This window comes from Cyprinodon tularosa, unplaced genomic scaffold (genome assembly GCF_016077235.1).
Source record: "Cyprinodon tularosa strain WSP-4 unplaced genomic scaffold, ASM1607723v1 ctg71, whole genome shotgun sequence".
NCBI lineage: Eukaryota > Metazoa > Chordata > Actinopteri > Cyprinodontiformes > Cyprinodontidae > Cyprinodon > Cyprinodon tularosa.
Window position 1 is genome coordinate 1007336 of NW_024039463.1, and position 22475 is coordinate 1029810.

The 22475-nt window shown below is 36.8% G+C and overlaps 1 protein-coding gene across 1 annotated transcript in view; it reads left to right on the forward strand.

Moving 5' to 3' along the window:
* Nucleotides 1–22475, forward strand: part of LOC119772423 (insulin-like growth factor 1 receptor) — a 106111-nt gene that overhangs the window by 6734 nt on the left and 76902 nt on the right. Inside the window, exon 2 of the mRNA XM_038268836.1 lies at nucleotides 6484–7047. Within this exon, the coding sequence (XP_038124764.1) occupies nucleotides 6484–7047 (564 nt within the window). The remainder of the gene's footprint in view (nucleotides 1–6483; nucleotides 7048–22475) is intronic.

The window sequence follows — 22475 nt, forward strand, 5'->3', positions numbered from 1 at the left end:
AGAGCATTTATATATTTTTAATATTTTCAGGTCATTCCAGCTTGTAATGCTGCTCACCTACTGGCCACTAGAGTGAGAGGGAGTCTTTGTGTGGGACCCGTTATGACGAGGAGTGTAGAGTTACTGTTTGGGGTTTCGGTGATATCTGAGCCGCTGTGTTTTGAAGTGGGGTCCGCTGAGGGGAAGTGACCCACCAGAATGGTGGTCAGATGACTTCCAGTATGCCATGGATTAGGGACGGTTGATGTGGCAGGTGCGAGGTGAAGTGGCGTGCACAACAAATGCTCTCTGACTCACTTTAAACTTAAGTTGCTGCCGGTAAATGACATAGTCATTATCACTAATCACACAGTGACAATATTGAGCTGTAGTCTTACAGCTAAAAAGTAAGTGATTTATCGAGGATATCTTTTGATATGCATATATTTCATTAAGATTTTATATTTTTGTGTCTTTCCTTGCAATTCAGGTAAAGAGAGTGGTGAGTCTGTAGATTTATTAAAAAAGAGAAAAATATTCATATATAGATATTGGAAATTCATACTACCTTTCCAGTTGTAAGAATGTGGTTTTAGGATTCTTAACCCTTTATAGGGCAAGTTAGCGTTTTTGATCACTTGCATACCCTTACAAATGGAGTCCTCCTGTCCCTCATGGAGGTCTAGAAGCACAGGATCTATATCCAGCCATTCAGCAAAGATGCTGCTACATGGCTGTATATCTTATTTTGGCATTTGACCAATTAGATGAGCCCTTGAATGATATATATTACCTACTGTAAATTAAGTTAGAAAAAGTTAACAAGTCAAGAAAAAAGGTAAAAGGCTAATTGAAAAGTTAAAAAGTAAAGTAAAAAAGTTAATAAGCCTAGTTAACAATTACATTTAGGTTTATAAACTAAAAAATGTAAGTGCCAGTATCAGCATTAATGCCTCTAAGGTTATGTTGTACAAAAAAAATTGTTTCTTCCACTCTTAGAGTGTTTTTCATGAATTTCCTATAGAAGCACTTTTGTTTTTTTTCTTAATATAGTCGGACAAGTTAGCGTTTCTTGTTATTACATTGACATACATTTTTTGCCATCAAAATATCCAAATTTTTAAATGTTACAAAGGTAATAAAGTCTTTTTCTGGATTCCAAGAACACTATTGGCTTGAAATTTAGATTTTCAAATTATTTCACAGAGTGCCCTATAAAGGGTTAACGTCACCGTTCTGCAGAAAAAGCCTAGAGGCTAGAGGTTTTACAGTTTGGATATGTCTTGTCCAGAGCTAATGATTATTTTGCAAAGCAATTAATCTGTCAATTATTATTTGATTAATCGATTAATGATTGGATAGCCAAAAATTTCTTATAGAAGATTTTGTTAAACTAGTAAACCAGTTGAAACTAAAATGTTTCCACTTGAGGACGTCTAGATAGAGAAAACATACCGGTATATATATCTATTTTTTTTTTTTTTATCTTAAATGCAAAATGTTTATCTATTTTTTTTTTTTATATAATTACTGCTCTAAGTGTCGCGCAGCATGCATGTGGAGTAACCACTTGCTTTTTAAAAATCCCCCTACCACAGGAAATATATTTTGTTTAAAGTTACTTATATGTATTTAGCTCTGTCAGCTAAATGCATATTTTAGAGCCACTATACTCCAGTTAAAGCTGCATCGATTACTAAGTTAGTTGACAATAATTTCAATAATCGATTACTCCCGATTGATTTAATTTATTGTTTCAGCTCTAGTCTTGTGTAAAATAAAAAAACAACCCAAAAAACAAACAGAAAAAAGTCAGTCAATGCAACCCCAACATCGTTGAATAAATAAACCAACAGCATTTACTTTGATGCTATTGTTGGTAAAGCTAAGCTAAAGGTTTCACCATTGTGTGTCTGTATTTTTATGGGAAAAAAAGTAAAAAAAAAAAAGCAACAATATAAAAAAAATTATGTTCAATTCCTTTCTTTTTCAGTTGGATTCAAAACAACATCTCTTTAAATGAACCTGCAGGCTTTTTGTTTTATTTGATTGTTGTATTAAAATTGTTTAGACTGGTACGTTTTAGGTTTAGCAGTTTACAGAAAAACCAACAATACAGCTCTGGGGAAAAAAACAACAAAAAAGCCCCAACATATTCTATCAGCTAAAGGAGTAAAAAATGGTTCAAATGATAAAAATAAAATAAAAAAGCTCTGTAATTGTTATTAATCAAATTAATTAACCAAATATCAACAACTGAAAAATAAATGAATGAATCGTATCGGTTGCCGTTTTCTTTCACAGTAAAGTAATCAAGCACACAATTTTACAAAGGTACATATTTTTTCAACACAAGTGTGAGATAAGGTTGATTATTTCCAAACAGGGTATGTTCTGTGGATTCAACAAGTGTTTGCCGTTAGAGTCTTGGTTTAATTTTAACAGAGGTGCATGGGGTCATGTTTGCCTGTGTGTGTGTGCTGGTGCAGGTGTGTATGCGGATGTGTTTGCGTGTTGACATCTCCTCAGAGGGCAGGGCCAGGGTTTATCAATCATACACATGAGCCCATGGATCCAGTTACGCTGTGGAGATATGTGTGTTTACTCAGCACTGTGAAGAGCAAAGAAATGCAGACGGTAGATGGACACATGTGCAGGATATCATTCCATGAGAATAAAGCTCCTGAAGTATGTTTTTATGTGATGTAATCATGGTAACAACGTTGTATCTAAGTGCTTTTTTGTGGATTGGTTGGGGTTGGGGGAGCCTGCTGGCTTATTTGGAGGCAAAATCTTTTTCAAGCTTTTGTGTGAGGAAATGATTGGAATTCCAGCTACTTAACATGCCTAATGGGCAGAATAAGAGTCACAAAGAGGAGGGCTGTGTCATTCCTCTCCCTTATTGTATTCTCATTCCAGGCCTTCTTTTTTTGGAATCTTCACCACTTCCAGAGGCACATTTAGAAGGTAGCGGTTTCTCTTTGCAGCAGTTCTACACCCGTGTGGCCTCTCCATAGCTTGGCTTGGCTGGAATCTTATCTTCCGCTGCCCAGACGCCCCCGATTTTATTAATGCCAGGAAGTGGAGCCCAGAGCTTCTCTTTACCAACAAACAAATTAGTCTTTGTATTTGTGTGGCTCCACCCCTCCTCCCTCGCTCCCCGGCTACTGGAGAAGCTGGAAGAAAATTCTCAATGATACAAAGGAGACATGCAGCTCGATGGCTCACATGTGGAGCCCAGGGGCATTGGTGTTGATTGGAGAAAGCAAATACTATTTTCTACAGGAGTAATTGTTTCCGTTCTAAATTTGGACGAGTGAAACACTCCAACGGGGGCAAATATAACCCGTCCATCCCCTCCATAAACAATATGACTTCTGCTTTTAAGCAGAGAGGCTTAAAGCATGCAAATCAAACGGTCATTTTCTGCACAATTTTTCTGTGAATTCCGTTTCCATTCTCCCGCAGAAAAACATTTCAATGTAATGGTTTTTCTTTCAGGCTAAAAAACTCAGGTATCTTCTTGACTACTGTTTTGAAAAGAATCAGAGAAATGTATTCCAGACTTCTTTGTCTTATTGGACAGACGATGCAGCAGTGTCCCATTGGCTGCATCCTAAGCCTCTGTAAGAACATAACAGGTTTAACCAAGGAGCTCATATGTCAAGGTGGGCCTTTGACCAACTAATTACCATTTTTAAAACAACTGTTGCCAGCATGTTCTCTGCAATATTCAGACCTTTGCCTGTCGGACCAACAGCTTATGTTTTTTTCCTATATTAACTATAAAGAGGATATGACAGGTCATCTTCTTTGAAATTCCTAATTCTTGAGTTTAATAGACTTATAAATATCTAAAACAAAATTTATAAGTAACAATATATAAGCATTAAGTGATAAAAACTGTCCTAAATATTATGTGAAATTTGAAAAAAGAACTTCAACTGTAATAGACAAGTGAATATAATGTAATAGACAAGTGAGAGTAATGTAAAAATGTTTAACTTAGTAGTGTATTATTGCTGTTAATGATTAAAAAGAAATGTTGATTTAAAAAAAAAGATATCAGGTTGAAAAAATTCAACAAAATGTTTTAAATTCATATAGGGCTGAAACAATCGGATTAATCGTGATTAATTGGTTATTGAAATAATCGTCAACTAATTTAATGATCAATTAATTGTTAACTAGAGTATAGAGACTCTAAAACATGCATTTAGCTGACAGAGCGAACCACTTAGAGCGGTAATTATGCCAAGATGTTTAAAAATATATAAACATGTTACATATATGATTAAAAAAATAACCAATATGCTCTATCCAGAACTCATCAAGTGGTAAAGTTTGAGTTTCACTTGGTTTAATTTCGTAAAAAGTCTTCTTTGGCTATGGGATTTTTAATCGAAAAAATTATCAACAGATAAATCGATTTGAAAAATAATCATTAGTTGCCAAGGTGATGTATTATCTATCACTCATTTCAAATACAAAAATTACATTTAGTGGTTCGGGCAAGTTTATTTGATAAAAAGGTATCCTTGCAACTCTCACCAAATTCAGTTACAAACATACTTTCTTTATTTTTTATTAAGCGACTTCTAATTTTGTTTCAGTTTGGTAATGCATGATAATTATAATAGTTCATTCTGATGGAATAGATCAAATACTGCCACCTGTAGAATAGGTCTTAAAACATGGGAACCACTCACTAAAATAACTTTTTAGCTGACTAAATAAAGTACAAGGTTTCCTTTAAAAAGGTTCTATCTTTGTAACAAAGTTAGATAATATTGACATTGAAGCACTTTACACACTCTGTGTTTGCACACTGGGTATTTGCTTACCTAATCTTTCTCTTAACCAGTGCGTCTATATCTTAAGCAAATTTAAGAAAATGAGGGGTAGTTCAAAACATTGGAAACTCCTACAAAGGCAGTCGCTTTCCACCATGGATACAACTAATTTATATTGCAAATTCCTTAAAACTGGTTTAACAAATCAAGGTTTGATAAACATTAATTGAACATTGTCCTTGCTGAAAAGAAAATGGCTCCTTTTTTTTTTAAGGATTTTTATTTGTTGTAATGTACTCTCAGCTTTTCTTTTAATGAGATTAAAAGCAAAGTATTGTGTGTTTGGCAAACACATGTGAATTGTGGGTATGCTTAATAATTTGCATTATGTCACTACATAAGGTTGATGAGACATTTTTTTTTGGATCCTCTGCCTTTGAAAAGTTTTTTGTAGCGCTTTTCTTTTTTAATATGGGACTTCTGGTGTGATGGTTGCCACTGCTTGTCTGTCAAAACTCGTTCACACATCACTGCATGCTTGGAAGGTAGCATCAGAAGCGATTGTGTCACAACCTGGCACCTCTGAGCACAACCAAAACTAGAATTTTCCCGGCAGATCGAGACAAGTTTAGGTTTTATGCATTAAGATTGTTTTTGTTTAATTGTGAAAATTACAGATTAGCTTTCGTTGTAGCGGAGCATAGTAACGTTTACCGGCAGAGCTGATCGTCATCAATAATAAAAGGTTTATGTGGATGTTGCCAGCGGGCGCTCTGAGCACTGTGGTTTCAAGTGTTATTTTCCAAGCTCAGAGAATTGGATCACGTACATGCTGAGGTTATCTGAGGTGACAGACAAAATATTTTACTTTTAAAGGCAGGCGTTATGTCTGACCATATACAAAAATGTGTTTTGAGCATTTTAACTTGTGCATCTTAACATAATAGACTGTATCTTGTTACTGCAGGAAATAGGCTCTAGAGTGGGTACTGACCAAAAGGCTCACGTCTTTTAGAGGGTTTAAAAATGTGGAGCCCTGGTGCAACATACAGGCTTCCAGATCATGACAAAACATTATGCCAGGCTTGACATCTTGACTGCAAGGATTAGATGCTTTAAGGAGATTATTGTAGTGTTTTTTTTTTGTTTTGTTTTTTGGTCGAAGAATACAATGCATTGAAACTACTACCTTCATTAAGGTAGCCTCGCAAAGTTAAGCAATAAGGGTGGGTTTACACACAAAGAAGAGTATTAATATGAGTATTAGAGTATTAATAAAAGAGTATCAGAATCAGAAATACTTTAATAATCCCAGAGGGAAATTACTTTTGTTACACGCTCCAGTTACAGTTTTACATGATATATACACACATCCAACTATACAATATAATAAAGATAAAAAAAAGAATAAAAAGAGATAAAATATATACACATATAGCTCTTCTGTATATATATCTGTACGTATATCTATGCATATGTAAAAACTAAATCCAAATAAAGTGATGAGTAGTAATATTTCCTGTTTTCCATCCATCCATCCATCCATTGTTCAGGGAATTGTTCAAAAGAATTTGGAGCTCAGGATTTTTGTGTGTCAAGTAAAAATGATGTATAGGGGTCTTATTTGTTTTTTTTTTAAATGTCAAACACACTTTTGCTGTCACTTTATCAATTCTCACTTAAAAATGTGTTTTGCTTTCCTTTCTTTCAGTCTGTAGCCCAAGTATTGACATCAGGAATGACATAAGTGAATTCAAGCGTCTTGAGAACTGCACGGTGTTGGAAGGTTACCTACAAATTGTTTTAATCAATGAAAAGACGAGCAACATCAACCAGGAGGTCTTCCGCACCCTCAGCTTCCCAAAGCTGACCGTCATCACTGACTATCTGCTGCTGTTTCGGGTCCCTGGCTTGGATAGCCTCAGCAAACTCTTTCCCAACCTAAGTGTCATCCGGGGCCTTAACCTGTTCTTTGGAAATGCTTTGGTGATCTACGAGATGAACAACTTAAAGGACATCGGTCTGTACAACTTGATGAACATCACCCGTGGAACAGTGCAGATTGAAAAGAACGGAGAGCTATGTTACCTGGACTCGGTGGACTGGTCTCTGATCATGGACAGCTACGTAAATAATATTATAACTCGGAACAAGGAGCCAAAGGAGTGTGACGACATCTGCCCGGGCATCATGGAGGATAACCCTATCTGTCGCACAACGTCGTTCAAAGACAACAAGGACTACCGCTGCTGGACGTCTAACCATTGTCAGAAAGGTTAGTGTTTTTTTTTCTTTTTTTATTCCACCAAGGCAAATGGTTATTGTTACCTAACTTTGTGAAACACAACAAGGATTCTCCGTTATTTCCATGATCAAGTAAAGTTGACTTTAGTCTAGGGCTGCAACAACGAATCGATAAAATCGATAAAAATCGACTTTTAAAAGCGTTGGCAACGAATTTAATCATCGATTAGTTGTGCCGCGCGATTAATGCGTCATCCGCCGCCGCCGTCATCCCGGGGAAGAAAAAAAAAAATATGGCGGAGCGAGTCAGCGCCGCAGTTGCAGTGTTGCCAACTCAGCGACTTTTCAGACCCCTCCAGCGACTATTTTTAAAAAAAGCTACTAGCGACAAATCTGGCGACTTTTTACGGTGTCACTGGCGGCTTTTGGAGACTCTTACGTGAAAGCATGTATCGTTCCTACTCTTCTCCTACAGCGGCAGCTGCTGCCGTGGGGCGCCTCCCCCATCCCAACGCCTTTCTCCCTCTCCCACAAGAATCCCTCTCAGCGCTGCAGTCAGAGCCGCAGGATTTTAGTGAGGAGTTTACCCTCAGCGTCCAGACTGCAAATGAAGCGCGCATGCGCCGGGATTGACGGCGCAAATTGATCACAATAATTAAAATAGCCTGCGCTTTGTAAAGTGAAAAAAGTCGTAACATGCAACTTTTGTAAAAACAAATGAACATGGCACGGAAGCACCACTGTTATGACGCAGCACCTGAAAAGAAAACACGTTGGAGCCTTCAATGGCAGTGAAGAGAGCTGATCAGCAGGATGAGTAACCGTGTTTTTTTCATTTTAAAGTGGGGAAACGTAAGTTAGTTTCTCAGGTAGCTCATCTGATGCTTTCCTTAGCTTGTTAGTAGGTTACAGACAGTGATAAGGTTGGCTTCTTATTTTACTTTTAATTTCATTTGAATTAGCTTAAGCAGCGTTTATATTTTCTTTATAAATAAATTAACTTGCAAATAATGAGGGCAAGGCTTTTAAAGTTTAAATCTTCTGGCAAAGATAAAGTAAAGAAGATCCTGCAATTTATGGAAGTAAAGCAGAATAAAATCCAGCAAGATCAGTAATATGTCAATTCATTATTTGCCACATTCCCATGTAAATATCTGTCTTTGGAGGATGTGTTTTTTAGCACCCCTAGTTCTCTCATTTTTATTCCAAATACAATTTATAATTTGAATCACAGGGCTATTTTTATCTCTAGGGTTCAGGATTTTCTCAAGTAGCAACTTTAACTGCTATACTTTCCTGTCTTAAAAGGCAGAACTCTTCTAGTCTAAAAAAACCTCATTTGTTGAAATGGGGGGGGGGCTATTGTTTGAACCCCTTAGGGGCTTTTAAAAACAAAAATGCCTGTCTCTTTTTGCGCTTTATGAAACAAAGTAGCCTATATTTTGTGGATGTACAGCTACATTTCTCATGTAAGTTTGCGTAGTTTTAACACAAACATTTATTTTTCATATTGCACCAGTACAGTTAATGAGCAACCTGTACTTGTGTGCTTGTTTGTTCTGTCTAAAATGTTTATTTTGGAATGAAGAGGTTAATATAAAAAAAATATTTTGTGTCCGATTCATCGATTAATCGAAAAAATAATCGGCCGATTCATCGATTTTCAAAATAATCGTTAGTTGCAGCCCTACTTTAGTCTTTGAATTTGACAGCCATACAAAAATAAAAAAAATGCATAAAACATAAATGTACATAAAGATTTTACTTTGTTTTGGTTAGGCAGTAAAGGCTGTCAGTGAGCCAGTGAAAACATTTCCTCCCTCTTCATCACACAGATGTTTTCTTTAGATCTGGCTGTTTAGGAAGGAGAGGATGGAGACAGCACACACACCAGGTATTAGCGAGACATACCCAGTTGAGGTTAGAGTAGCTCTGCCAAGAAATGAGGTAGTCTGGCAGTCTGGAGCTTGTCAGCTAAATATTTGCCAGAGGGACATTAAGAAATCTGTGAAAAAGGGGTTTATTGAAGAATCCGAGGGAGGGTTGTTCTCATTCAACTTTAGCCCAGTGGTAGGGTCAAGCATTTTCTGTTGGAAGTATTTTGGAGGTTCATATATCAGCAAATAAAGCAAAGAAAATACGACATTGATAGGAAGTACTCCACTTCAATAACATGTTTACGAGAAATATTGAGGAAAACTAAGTTGTATGCCTTCAGTTCAAGAAGGTTTTTCATTCAAATGAAAAGTACATAAAAGCTACTTGTTGCTTTGTCTATCTGGCAGTGGTATGCTAGATTTGATGTTACGTACCACATGTCAAGTCAAAAGGATATTTTTCAACATTTGGAAATAAAATGCTGGGAAAATATTGATTTCAAATTATATTCATTGCTGCTTTTACCTCCTACGGTCACTTAAAAAGGCATTAGTATGCTTCACACTGTTCCAGATTACTTACAGGTATAGTGTTAACAATTGTCACACACATATGTATAATACCCCCTTTACTCTGATTCTCTGACATAAAATCCTGTGCAACCAATTAGGGCTGGGCGATAAATTGAATTAATTTGATTAATCCACATTTTTTTAAAGTTTGCTAATTCATAAAATCGTGGAAGTCTCGTCTTTTGCATTTTTTACTTGTACGTTTTCTTCTGCCGCTTCTTTCGTCCTTCTGCCTGAATTGTGCACTGTTTACTCGCACCTTGGCTGCAGCTCAATCTGAGGAGTTTGAAAGGGGACTTGTGTTTCATCAATTATTTAGAAGTGGTTTGGCTTTGACAAAGCTGATATAGAGCAGACTACAGTAGTGTGCAAAGTTTGTCGAAATGCTTTCAAAACCAAGACTAGCAGCACAACTAACTTGTTTCAGCATCTCCGGCAAAGGCACGCAACAGAGTGGGAGAAGCGCTCACAGCTTTGGGAGTGCAGCATCGGGAGCACGGGCAAAGACAACCCCATCAAGAAAATAGCACAAACCCTGGTCGCCTCATTTTCTAAAGCAGTGCCGTACGACAAGTGCAGTGTAAACAGATGACCGACCCCGTAGCTGTTCATATAGGGATGAACATGGTGCCCATTTACACCGTAGAGAAGCCTTGCTTTCTTCACATGCTAAAAGGGTGTGATCCAGAATATGACCCGCCGAGTTGAAACACTGCAAGCGAGCTGTGAAAAGTTAAACTCTGTTTTGTTATTTTCAAGTATTACGGACCTATGGTCCAGTTGATCTCTACAGCCGAACATAAGTTTAACTCTGTATTATTTCGACATGAACTAGGCTCTCAACAGCTCTCAAATTAAGCACTTTTTTCTTGCACTTGTACTGAATATACATAGGTGTAAATTTATTGTTGAGTGAACATTGGTGTTTCTTGCACAAGATTTATGTTAATAATATAAATTTTTTTTACAATAAATGTATTGTTAGCTAAATGTTTGTTACTTTGCACATTATATTTTTTGATAAAGTAAACCTTTTTTAATATAAATGCATGCAGTTTTTAATACTTCACTTAAATTTGATTCAAATCGCAATTGTCCAAGATGACAAAAAAAAAAATTAGATCTTATATTTTGGCCATTACACCCAGCCCTACAAGGAATTAAATTGAAAACAAATCTCCTAATTAGTAAATGAAGTTGTGTATGCTTTTATCTTGGTATAAGTCAAACTCTTCTGGGTTTGGGTTAGGGCTCCACGATTTCTTAACATTACTGAACAAATAGCATGATGGGGACCAAAAATAAATTCCAGATAGAATTTTAAACATCTCACACAGCAAGTTTATCCAAGTCCATCATCTGAGCCGTATCTACTGTAGAAGACAGACTCTACATGACATTGATCATAGAAGCCGACAAGTAGCCTGGAACTTTTAGGGAGCTGCAGTGATCCAGGTTAGTTGACAGGACGGCTCAGCTTTATGAATTATTAGAAAGAATGATACAACATTGAACATAAGTCAATACATTGATGTTTGTGATTGTTTCATGAGAAAATGTGTCAAAGCCTTTTTTGAAGAAAATGTGGGAATATGTTGCCTCGGTCACCAAAGCCTACAGCCCTATTTTCTTTTCTTTTTTTATTGTCCTTTAGACCTATGTGCCGCCTTCATTGTCAGTTTAGATTAACAAACAACCTTGGGTTCTCTGTGGAAGCCTACAGAACAAATAGTGGAAATAAAACCTGCTTCTTTCCCCTTGTGACCGTATCTTTCTCTGCAGCGCTTATTGTTTGTCTTTGTTTATTCTTGGACTGGTAGTCCTTTTGGGAGCTTCCTGCAATGTTATCAATCCCTTATCTGTGCACATGTGGCCATGTAAAATAAGAAAAATGTTAAAATCACTTTGTTACGAGTGGAAAAAGGGTTTAAACAGAATGCCACATTGTGAACAATGCAAGCACACAGTTTGGTTCTTCTCATAGTTGATGTTTATGTTGTATTTCTGCTCAGTTGTTCTCACACAGACCTGAGAGCAGCAGTATTGTTTAGAGCAGATTGCCTCTCTCTCTAAGGACCGGTCCGAGGTCGGGGTAAATGGATTCATCTGGAGCGCCTCGAGGTATCAAGAAAGCAGATAAAGGTTTTCCAAAAGCTACACTTAAAAACAAAAAGTTGCTAAGCAGTCCTGGGGTAGGGCATTTTTCAAGCTTTGTTTTGGCAGAATAAAGCTAAAACAGACCCGGGTTGTTTCTTTAATGTATCAGGATTTGTTTTGTTGGTTTATCAGGGTATGATGTGTTTTCTTCCATCCGCCCTGCTACAGAGCCCTCCTCTCCCCTTCTCTACCCTTTTGTATAATTGCCTTGTTTTTCTCCAGTACAGATGTTCCTTCAAGGGCATGCAGTGGTTTCCTAGTCAATACAGCCCCGTCTTCTCTTTAATTACACTACATGAGAAGGAGCACTGTCTGCTAGCTGACTACTGTAGCCTCTGGGTCTTCAAGCTGTGTGGAAGCTTAAAGACGTTCATTTTTTTCTTTTTTGTTTGATCTTTAGACGTTATTGGTTTGCTGTGTGTTAGATCAAGGGATGTTTGTGGTAACTTTATGCTGAGTGGAATATTCCAGTTTTTGTTCGATAAAGGTGAGTAGGAGTCAGCTGTGTTCCTAAATGGAGGCTCGCTTCTTGGAGGGAAGAAGTGATGCAGAGAGACGCCTGTTCTAAGAAGGTCTGCATAGAAGGAAGGGCAGACATAACAGCTATTTGGTATTGAAAGGCAAGCCAATCTGTTAAACAATATTTCAAAGCTCTTGTTTTCCTCATCTAAAAACATCCCCTCCTTTGGGCTTTAATGCCTTTGCTTCTCCCCACTATGTCTGTTCATTTTATTCCTCTCCACTTCACTTAGCCTCATCTCTGATTGTTCATGTCAGAGCTTCTGCTGGTGTTTCCTGCTCTATTGTCACCTCAATGTTTTCTCCAGGGCTTATCAGGGGCTGTTAACAACCTCGGCTGTCAGATATCTCCACTACGCACTTGTCAGAGATGTTCTCCCACTCACTCTTGTAAAATGGGGCCCTGGATTTTTTGACTTAAAAGGCATCTGGCATGGGCCCGGCTAAAACCTGACTAAAAAGAAAGACCTGTATCAGTTATTCAGCTGAGGAGACAGTGCCCTGGTGCATACAAGGGCCGCTCCAGTTCTGGTTGGTCTTAACAGGTTCACAGAAAGGCACACATTCCCAGACTCCCAAGTTCTCACTGAGCTCAAATTTCTTCTTCATGCAATCAAATATTAACTTCTGCCGTGCTGCTTTGGGCCACATTCGTTTGAACCTCTGTGATTCGAAAGAATACCGTTACCCAATGTTTGTTCTCTTCCAACGATAAAGATGTTTGCATTCTGACAGAGTTCCAGACAACTGAAGCAGACATGTCTTGTTTTTTTCCGGCTCTCCTGATTTAACTTTATCAAGTGGAGGGGGATTGTTGAACTTGGCCTCATAAAAATGAATGTTGGAATGAGGAAAATGTTGGACAGAATTTGCAGCTGTTGAAAAAAAAAAAACTGTAATGGCTTGCTATGTTTTCAAGTTACAGACACAAAGCTAAAGTTTTTTTTGTGTACTAATAAAACAATAATTTTAATTAGGAGTAATCAAAAGAAAAATGCTATACAATAAACATACAACTCCCTTTTAGAAAAATTTATTCTGAGTTTCTCTCTCTCTTTTTCTCATATAACAAAGTGATAAATTGGTAGTGAAAGGTGCTTGAAAAAAAATTATTTTAAAAACTTTTTTTACTGAATTTAATTTATGTGAAGCTAAACTACGTTTTGAAATGTCCTCTTCACTGTCTCCTTTGGCTTAATCATTGCTCTGAGTGGGTGATTGTTTAAGCAAATGTTTATGATTTGATTCGTTTACCATATTGACTGTTATTTCTGTAACTGTCTTATCACGGTTACATAGATTAATTGTTTATTCTCTCATATTTACCAGCAGAGAACATATGTTTTATACAATGTCCCTTCCCCTTTAAGTTTATTGTGCAGAAATTCCAGTTAGCTTCCTTATTGCATGTTGTGAGGGGATAAAGAGGGGAAATGCCCAACACAGGCGTTGAGGTGAAAACTATCTATGGCAAGTCAACCAGAGCCTGCTTGTCCCATCTGTAAATATAAGTAAAAAAAAAAAGGAAAAAAAAGATCAATATGTGGTCTGTTCTTTTTTTTTTCGGGCCTGTTGCCATTCAAGTTCCTGGATGGGCCTAGTTCACAGATAAAAGAAGGCTTTAAAATATTTAGCGGAATCTCTGGACCTTATCAAAGTCCTGTGGTTAGGGACAGGAAACTTAAGAGAGCTCAAATTCCAGACTTTGAAGTACTGTTCCTTCCTCGCAGTGACATGACTCAGTGCCCATGCATTTGCTGTTTCTGCTTGTCTGCTTTTTCTTTCATCGAGCAGAAGCAGGGTGCCAGCATTAATACTTAAAAGGTGTGTTGATCAAGCTCTGTCAGGCCTGAGCCAAAATAAAAAACCACTGTTGGGGGAAGAAATTATGACGTGGTGCTGGCTTTTTACAGAAAAGACTCTTCATCATTGAGACCTGAACTAAGAGGGATTTATGCAACTCAAAAATCACAATAGTTTTGTATAATTAACTTTTTTTTTATCCTGTCTTTAAATCTGTTTATTTTGGTTCAGTTGAAACGAAAGCAGCAACAACTGAACACATGTCAGGGCCATTTACTAAACAAGTATATCTGGCTAATTTCTTCATTATAACAACATCTTTCTGTTGAATTCCAATTAATGTTTAGGTCAAGATCAGCTCTGTAAACAGTTTCTTTTAGGGATGCACAATATAATCGGCCCCCTATCGGTATCGGGCTGTATCGGCCTTAAAACTGAATATCGGACATCGGCCACCCCACCGATATTTAACCCGATATTTGATCAGCTTCTGAGTTTCTAAAGTCAAAAAAAATAAATAAATAAAAATACTACTTCTTCTTCTTCCTCAAAAACTTTTTTACAGACTTAAAAACTTCTAAAGACGAGGGAAAAAATATTGATACATTAAAATATCACAATATCTTCATATGCTGATATATTGCCATTTAAAAACACCATATCAGTCTCTTTTACTAATGAAATATTGCTATATGTCATCAAAATTTTGCCATATTTTTATATGTTGATATATTGACGCGGTATCGATCTATTTTACTAACAAAATCTCACAAGAATTTGCAAAATATCACGAGAGTTTGTAACAGAACAATGAAATTTCACGAGATTTTGAAAGTAAAATAGATTGATACCGCGTTTTTAAATATCAATTTGATATCAGCATATGAAAATATATTTGAGTATATTATTTTTCAAAGTGTCAGAAATGGATAACAAAACTGCTATTTTCAATGACTACTTATTTTTGTCCAGCTTTAACATCGCTATCGATATCGGTTATCGGCTACATGAGTTTTAAAATATCGGCATATCGGATATCGGCCAAAATCCCAATATCGTGCATCCCTAGTTCCTTTATACACATTTTCTACAATTCAAATGATCATAACAATTAAATAAAATCCTGCATCTTATAGAAGCAGTTAGACTAAATGAAAAATGCAAGAAATTAAAAGAGCATTTTAGATATTTAAAAAAAAACAGTTTAACCACTGAAGTAGTTTAAAGCATTCTGAGTTTCTACTTTGTAGACTATTTATAAGGAAGAAGGAAAATTTAAATGTAACTTCAAACATGACACCCATACATAGATTCAGCATATGGAGTGAGTCAAACTGCACCTCTGGGTTCACTATAATATACCAAATCCTCTCACATTTCTTTTTTTCCTCAAGTTAAGGGATTGGAAATTGTTTTAAGGATGTTTGAGGATTGTAAAATGATTTTACTCTGATTTTTCAAGCAGGACCAGTGCCTTTAATGTAGCTCTGGATAGAAATCCAAATTGGGTGCTAACATTGGGCTCCTTATCCAGCAGTTGTGAAGGGGATTTTTATTTATTTATTCCACTTTTTACAAAAGAAACATTGTTTTACAACCTCTCAATTTGAAATGCTGCTACATTAGTTTCATGCGATGCTATTTTAAAATATAGTGGTAGAGGGCTTCTTCAAAGAATATGCAGTCCTATGATGGTTGTGTTTTGATAGACAAAACTGAAGCCATGATTTGATTTGGCAAAGATGATGCATACCTATTTTAATGAGTGATTGCATCCTTTTAGGTATAAAATAAAACCAAACATTCTTTCCATTTCTCTGTTGAAAGTTGTATTGTCTCTGACAGATGCACCTTTACCTTGTGGATTTAAGAACACTGCCAAAGACAGGTTCCTGTTTTGTTATTGGTCAAAATCCGTACATAGGCAGAAGGTTTTGCACTTTTTAAATCCACAATAAAGCAATTATTCATAATAATAAAAAAATTATTAATTTACAATTTACATTCTAAAATCTTAAGGTACTACAGAAGAGGAAAAAGTGAAATGGAACAAAAATTAGAAAAGCACTATAAGCAAAATAAAGAAAAATTTAAATTTTAATGCTGACGCCTTTTTTTATTACCATTTGAATAATAATTTGAGCACAAATGCAGCTTTTATCAACATTTGATATATGAATTGTACCTCTGTCGGTTGATGACATCACATCATTCCCATCCGTCACATTGGTTTCTGTGTTTCCGTGTACTTTTCCTGTCTCCATCTGCTACACACCACTCCAGTCATTCCTCTTAAGGGCCTTTGCAGCATGTGTCCCTTCTGGATCCCTTTCATAAAAGACATTTGCTGGATTTTCTGACAGAACTTCTTTACTCATTCATTCTTAACAGAAACCTTCTTCAAAGTTTTCAGACCTTGAGCTTTGTTTAATAAGGGGTAACATACAGTACTTCTGCTTTCAAATGCTGTTAGTTTTTCCCCCTCACACCTTTAATGTTACAAATATAGAATGATCAAATATTATTCTTGCCACATTTCTTAAGATGTGGTAGAAAAATCCGGAGACATATGTTGACAGCTAATACCAACATTTAATGTCGCTTAGAGTGCCTTTCCATGGGATAATTTTTTTTTATTAATTATGATGGCATAGTTATACAGTGTGTTATTGTCCATGTATGAACAGCAGACAGAATTGTCCATTGATGGCTCTGCTGTGCAAGTTTATCCGACTCATGTCCTCTGTGGCCTATAAAGGTCTTTTCTCCAAGCACAGACAGATTAGCTCCTTTTTCGAGGGTTCCTCTCATTGACTCGGTCGACCAAAATAGGACTCGTGTGACTTGTTGCCAACATCCAAAGAGACTGACTGACACTTGCTCAAGTATCCAGATTCACACAGAATTCCACAGAAAGTAAATATCCTTTTTGCTTAAATTTCTGCCCAGGTAGTTCAGCTTTATCCGGATATTTAGCGCGTTACTGGAGGCAAACAGATGCTTTAACATAGCAGACACAACCGCGGCTTGCAAAGGCTTTTATACATCCACACTCAATGATGAAAACCAAATATTGTACTTACTCTTTGAGAATACAAACACCCTTTTACTAACAATATATTAAACTTTATAATTCCTGTTTTAAATGAATTTGGAGTACCAAAACCATTCCTGTCATACTTCAAAAAAATTAGAGAAGTTATTATTCGTTTTTTGTGTCTTGGATAAAGTGATCTTTCTAACTTTTTCATAATGTTGTCCTGAACCTTTCCTCCATTAGCCCTGACAAACCTGGTGTACCTGAAACAGGTTAGTAAGCTGCTCTGGTAATACATGCCTACTCAACACATCCCAGAAGTTCTTCTGGGACTGATAAGGGGCTTTTTGGTTGCCACTCTAAAACATTGACTAGCTCTCAGCTACTGGCTTATGTTTCCAAACTTGCAACATTTCAACACGGTGTTTTTTTTTTTTAAGTCCACTAGTCCCTCCTGTAATTTCATGATGTCATCCCCGTACTTGACAGTTGGGATGCTATTCTCCGGCTTAAAAGGGGCCAGTGTTTAGTTTAAAATGTAACTGGTCATTATGACCAAATATTTCAATCGACGCCATGTCAAAAGCAAGGTCTTTTTCCCAGAACTCAGTGTGTAAAACTTAAATCTGGCTTCTTTCACAATGAGTGGTGAAGAAGCCTAAAATAAGTTCATAGACAGACAACAGACAGACATAGATGTGTGCTCTTTAATTCCATAAGTGTAAATATCTGTTTTTCTGTATGTAAGCGTAAGGTGTGTAATATGTTTGAGCCTCCAAGTGCCTCTGATGATAGGCTGCATGCTCAGTGCAGAAACTGTGACTCATCCTTTTACTATCGCCACTCATTCATAAATCTGCATGAATACTCTAACTTCCGTGCATCAGCCCCCCTACTCCAGCTTAGGCTGTGTTGTGGTTTCCTCTTAGTCCTGCTTTACACTGCAGGAAGGGCGAAGTCTATCGCTGCCTCTCGGTGATGGACCATCAGAAAGGTGAGAAAGAAACGTGCCCTCATCTGTTTCCTGTGCCTGCCCTTAGCACTTGAATTGCACTTCTGACTCGCTACCTCTTCACGCTCCCTTCCCTCTCTCTCTATCTGTCTCATTCTCTCTCTCTCTAAAGCGCTCAGACCGGAGCCGCCATTTACTCACAGTTCGGCTGCCTTGGCAGAGACTCCTGGGAGATAATGTGCCATGTCTGCAAGTAAGCTCTGAGAGCATGGGTTAATACCACAGCGGAAAAAAGAAATCTCATGCTGACAAATCTCTCCTGCAGAAGTGAGGATGTACGCTGGCATGCCACAGAGAGAGGCGAGTGTTCTGCTCTGCCAGAATAGTTCGTCAGGTTCACTAAGGCCATAGAAACACTGATCCTTACTCTTTTCCATTTACCTGTGGTAAAAAAAACAACCTTGGAGTTTCACCCACTATCTTTATTCTAAACTCACACAGTCCTGAAAATGTACACAGTGTCTTCAACCTTTTCATTTCCTTTTTAATGCAACCATAAGCTTGGAATTGTAATATAATTTGATGTATCGAACAAGAAGTACTTAGAAATTGTGAAGTGAAATGAGATACTATGTACTTTCTTTAACAAATATAAATTCTAAAATTTTTATTTTTATTCTACCCATTTAAAGGAGTACATCTTAGACCCACCTATCACTCCAATTAGGCAACTCCTGATACCAGATTTCTTCTGATCAAGTACAAGTACTGACATTTTAGAACTTTCTGATACCGAGTACCAGTACAAATGATTAAAGCTTTGTCAAATTGAAAAGTTTGAATTTATAAAATGCCAAGCCAACAAAGTCAAGAGTTTAACCTTGGATCCAGTACAGCTTAGCTGCAGTAGAGGGGTCTTATTTCCAACAGGGAAGTGATCTTCACAGCTGCAGCTAAGGTTAACTTAATTGTTTAGATAGTGTTATAGTGGTTCAGATTATCTTATTTTTATTTTACAACTACGAGTGCTTGACATTAGGGCCAATACCAATATCCGTACTGGTGCATTCCTAACCCCAAATAGTTACAAGTCTTTTGGGGTTTGTCTAGGAATGCACGATATAATCGGCCCCCTATCTGTATCGGCCTTAAAACTGAATATCGGACATCGGCCACCCCACCGATATTTAACTCGATATTTGATCAGCTTCTGAGTTTCTAAAAAAAAAAATAAAATACTTCTTCTTCTTCATCAAAAACTTCTTTTTTACAGACTTTAAAACTTCTAAAGACAAGGGAAAAAATATTTATTCATTAAAATATCACAATATCTTCATATGCTGATATATTGCCATTTAAAAACACCATATCAATCTCTTTTACTAATGAAATATTGCTATATGTCATCGTTATGCTACGAAATCCCCCGAAAATTCATGAAATTTTGTCATATTTTTATATGTTGATATATTGACGCGGTATCGATCTATTTTACTAACAAAATCTCACAAGAATTTGCAAAATATCACGAGAGTTTGTAACAGAACGATGAAATTTCACGAGATTTTGAAAGTAAAATAGATCGATACCGCGTTTTAAAAAATCAATTTGATATCCGCATATGAAAATATATTTGAGTATATTATTTTTCAAAGTGTCAGAAATGGATAACAAAACTGCTATTTTCAATGACTACTTATTTTTGTCCAGCTTTAACATCGGTATCGATATCGGTTATCGGCTACATGAGTTTTAAAATATCGGCATATCGGATATCGGCCAAAATCCCAATATCGTGCATCCCTAGGTTTGTCTCTTCCACTTTTTCTACATGGAGGGAAAACAGTTTTACACATGTCTAGTTTCTGTTTTCTGAAGGAAGTTTTGTAAATTATTTTAAATTGGATTTAGGTTTGGACCTTGTCAGGGCCATTCTAACACAAGGATGTATTTTCAGGTAAACTGTTCAATTTAAGCTGTGGCTGTGTGTTTGTTTTGCATGTCCATCAGAAAGTTCCATTTTGGTCTCAATTGATCAGGATACCTTCTGTCCTATACTGGGTGGGCCCCCTACATGCTGAATCTCTTACTCCTTTTAACAATGGCTTGTAGCGAAGTTTTTTTTTTTTTTTCAAAAGTACAGTATGTTCCAAGTGTCACAAAATCTCAGTATAATGCATAGAAATGTTGGGCTGCCTCATAAATTTTTATGAAACATCCCAAGCTTCTCTGTGGGTTTCAAATTAACATGACATTAAGATATCGGCTGATTTAAAAAAAAAAAAATTCTGTTTTTTTTTTTTAAGATATTGGTATCAGTCCATCAGTCTGTGCTGACATTAACACCAAATGTTATTTTATCTTTTTTTCCCATTTGTGTGTGTGTGTGTGGGCATGTGTGGTCTTGCTTTACCTACAATGTGGGGGAAGTATTTTCTAAAATATCCTACATGCGGGGACTTACAGCTACATATGGGGACATTCACCGGGTTCCCATATGGTATAATTCTGTTCTTTAAGGTGGGGTTAGGTTTAGGACTGAGGTGTGCATTTAGTTTAGGTTTGGTATATGTTGGTAATAGTTAGGGTTAAGGTAAAGCTCTGGCTTAGGCCATTTAAATCAATGCTCCAAGCGGCAAGTCAATAAAATATCCCCAGATATCATGAAAAGAGAGAAAGACAGACCAGTCTTAAAAGCACTAATAATATTAGACAATATCTATAATGGTCCAAATATTCTATAATTTCATCCCTACTCGATATGTTAATATTCATGCTTAAAGCTGGAAAATATAAGAAAGTATCTGTTTAAAATTTTATCAGATGTGGAAAAGTTGAGTTTACCAAATGGTCCTGATGTGTAAAGTTCACACAGTAAGGCTACATCATATACATGCAGAATAAATAATTATAGAATAGCCTATAGTTATTGTATCTTATGGCTTAGGAAAGGCAGAGTAATGTTTTTAATGCCTGTTTCTGTCCAGGCTTTTCAAGGGCTTTTTTTTCTATAACAGTCATACTGAACACGCCTCAGCGTGCCAGCAGTGATCTGCTGTCTGTTCTTCTTTGTAGCATGTGCACAATGAAGAGATGAAAGGGCATCATAAAATTACAAAGGAAACCTCATGAATTACACAGCCAGATGAAATGCCTATGACAGCCACACACTTCCCCTCAAATACTTCTCTTTTTGTCCTTTATGCTAGGATAAAGAATTGCATTATGCTTGCTTCAAGCATAGTTTGTATTCTGTCATCTTTGTGCAAATATTCCTTCATGTTGTTTTTAAGTGTAATTAACTCATAAAGTTACCTGCTACAGCACTGTGAAAGTTAAATGTTTGTTTCATAAAAAAAAACTTTAATGGAGGCTTCCATTCTGCGCCCTTTGTTACATGATGTTAATTCCTAAAAGCTCAGATCGCCATAGTATGCAGCCAGCGTTCTTTAACAAGCTGTCAGATTGGCAATTGATTTGTTTTTATCTAACCTAAATGAATTCTGAGTCGCAATATAAACCACAGCCAAAGTTATTTATGATTTTAAACATAAAAAAAGGTAACCAAATTCCCAAACACACGTCTTTAGTACTAAAGTAACTTATTTTAAATTAATATCGACCAATATGGTTTTAGCTACAGGGGCTTACATGCAAAAGCAGTAGTATGAAAGGTCTTCAAGTTAGCCTATGATACTCAAGGGTTTGGGTGCTCTACAAACCTTTGTAGCATCACCACACCAGAAAAAGCCTGAAACATGATACAAACATGGAAAGAATTGTCGGTATCCCTTCTTTAATGAAAGAAAACTCCACAATGCTTTTTTGACAAAGTAATACACATTTTTATGAAAATGAACAAGTATCAAGATGTCAGACATTGTTTTCAACTATGCTTTAAGAGAATGATTTGAAAAAAAAATTGAGGCAATCAAATGATTTCTGTAACTGTCAGGGAGACTTCTGCACCTCTCAGCAGGTATTTTGGCCCACTCCTCATGCTTCAGTTGTCTCAGGTTTTTGATGGTACCTTTTCTAGATGGCATGTTTCAACTCTTTCCGAAGGTGTTCAATAAGATTTAGGTCAGAGCTTATAGAATGCCACTTAAGAATCATGACATGCCATTCTTGGGTGTTCCAGCTGTGTTGTGGGTCATCATCCTACTGCAAGTTCCATGACCTGTGACTGAAACCAAGCTTTCTAACACTGGGCCCGCAAATTACTCTTTAGGATCCCTTGTTTGTCTTGAGATTTCATTGTACCCTGCAGAGATTCATGACACCCTTTGGAATATGGGGCCAAGTAGCCCCAGAGCTTTACAGAGCTTCCTCCATGTTTCCCAGTGTTCTTTTCTTTATATGCTTTTTGTTCTATCTGAGAACATTGAAATTATGTTTCTTGATCTGTCCATTGGACATTCTACCAGAATCGTTGTAGTTCATCAGCAAGTACAGTAGTTTAGCAATTTCCAGTCTGTTTTTTTGCGACTGGTTTTCAGCAACGGTGTCCTCCTTGATCATCTCCCATTTGTTCATGTTGG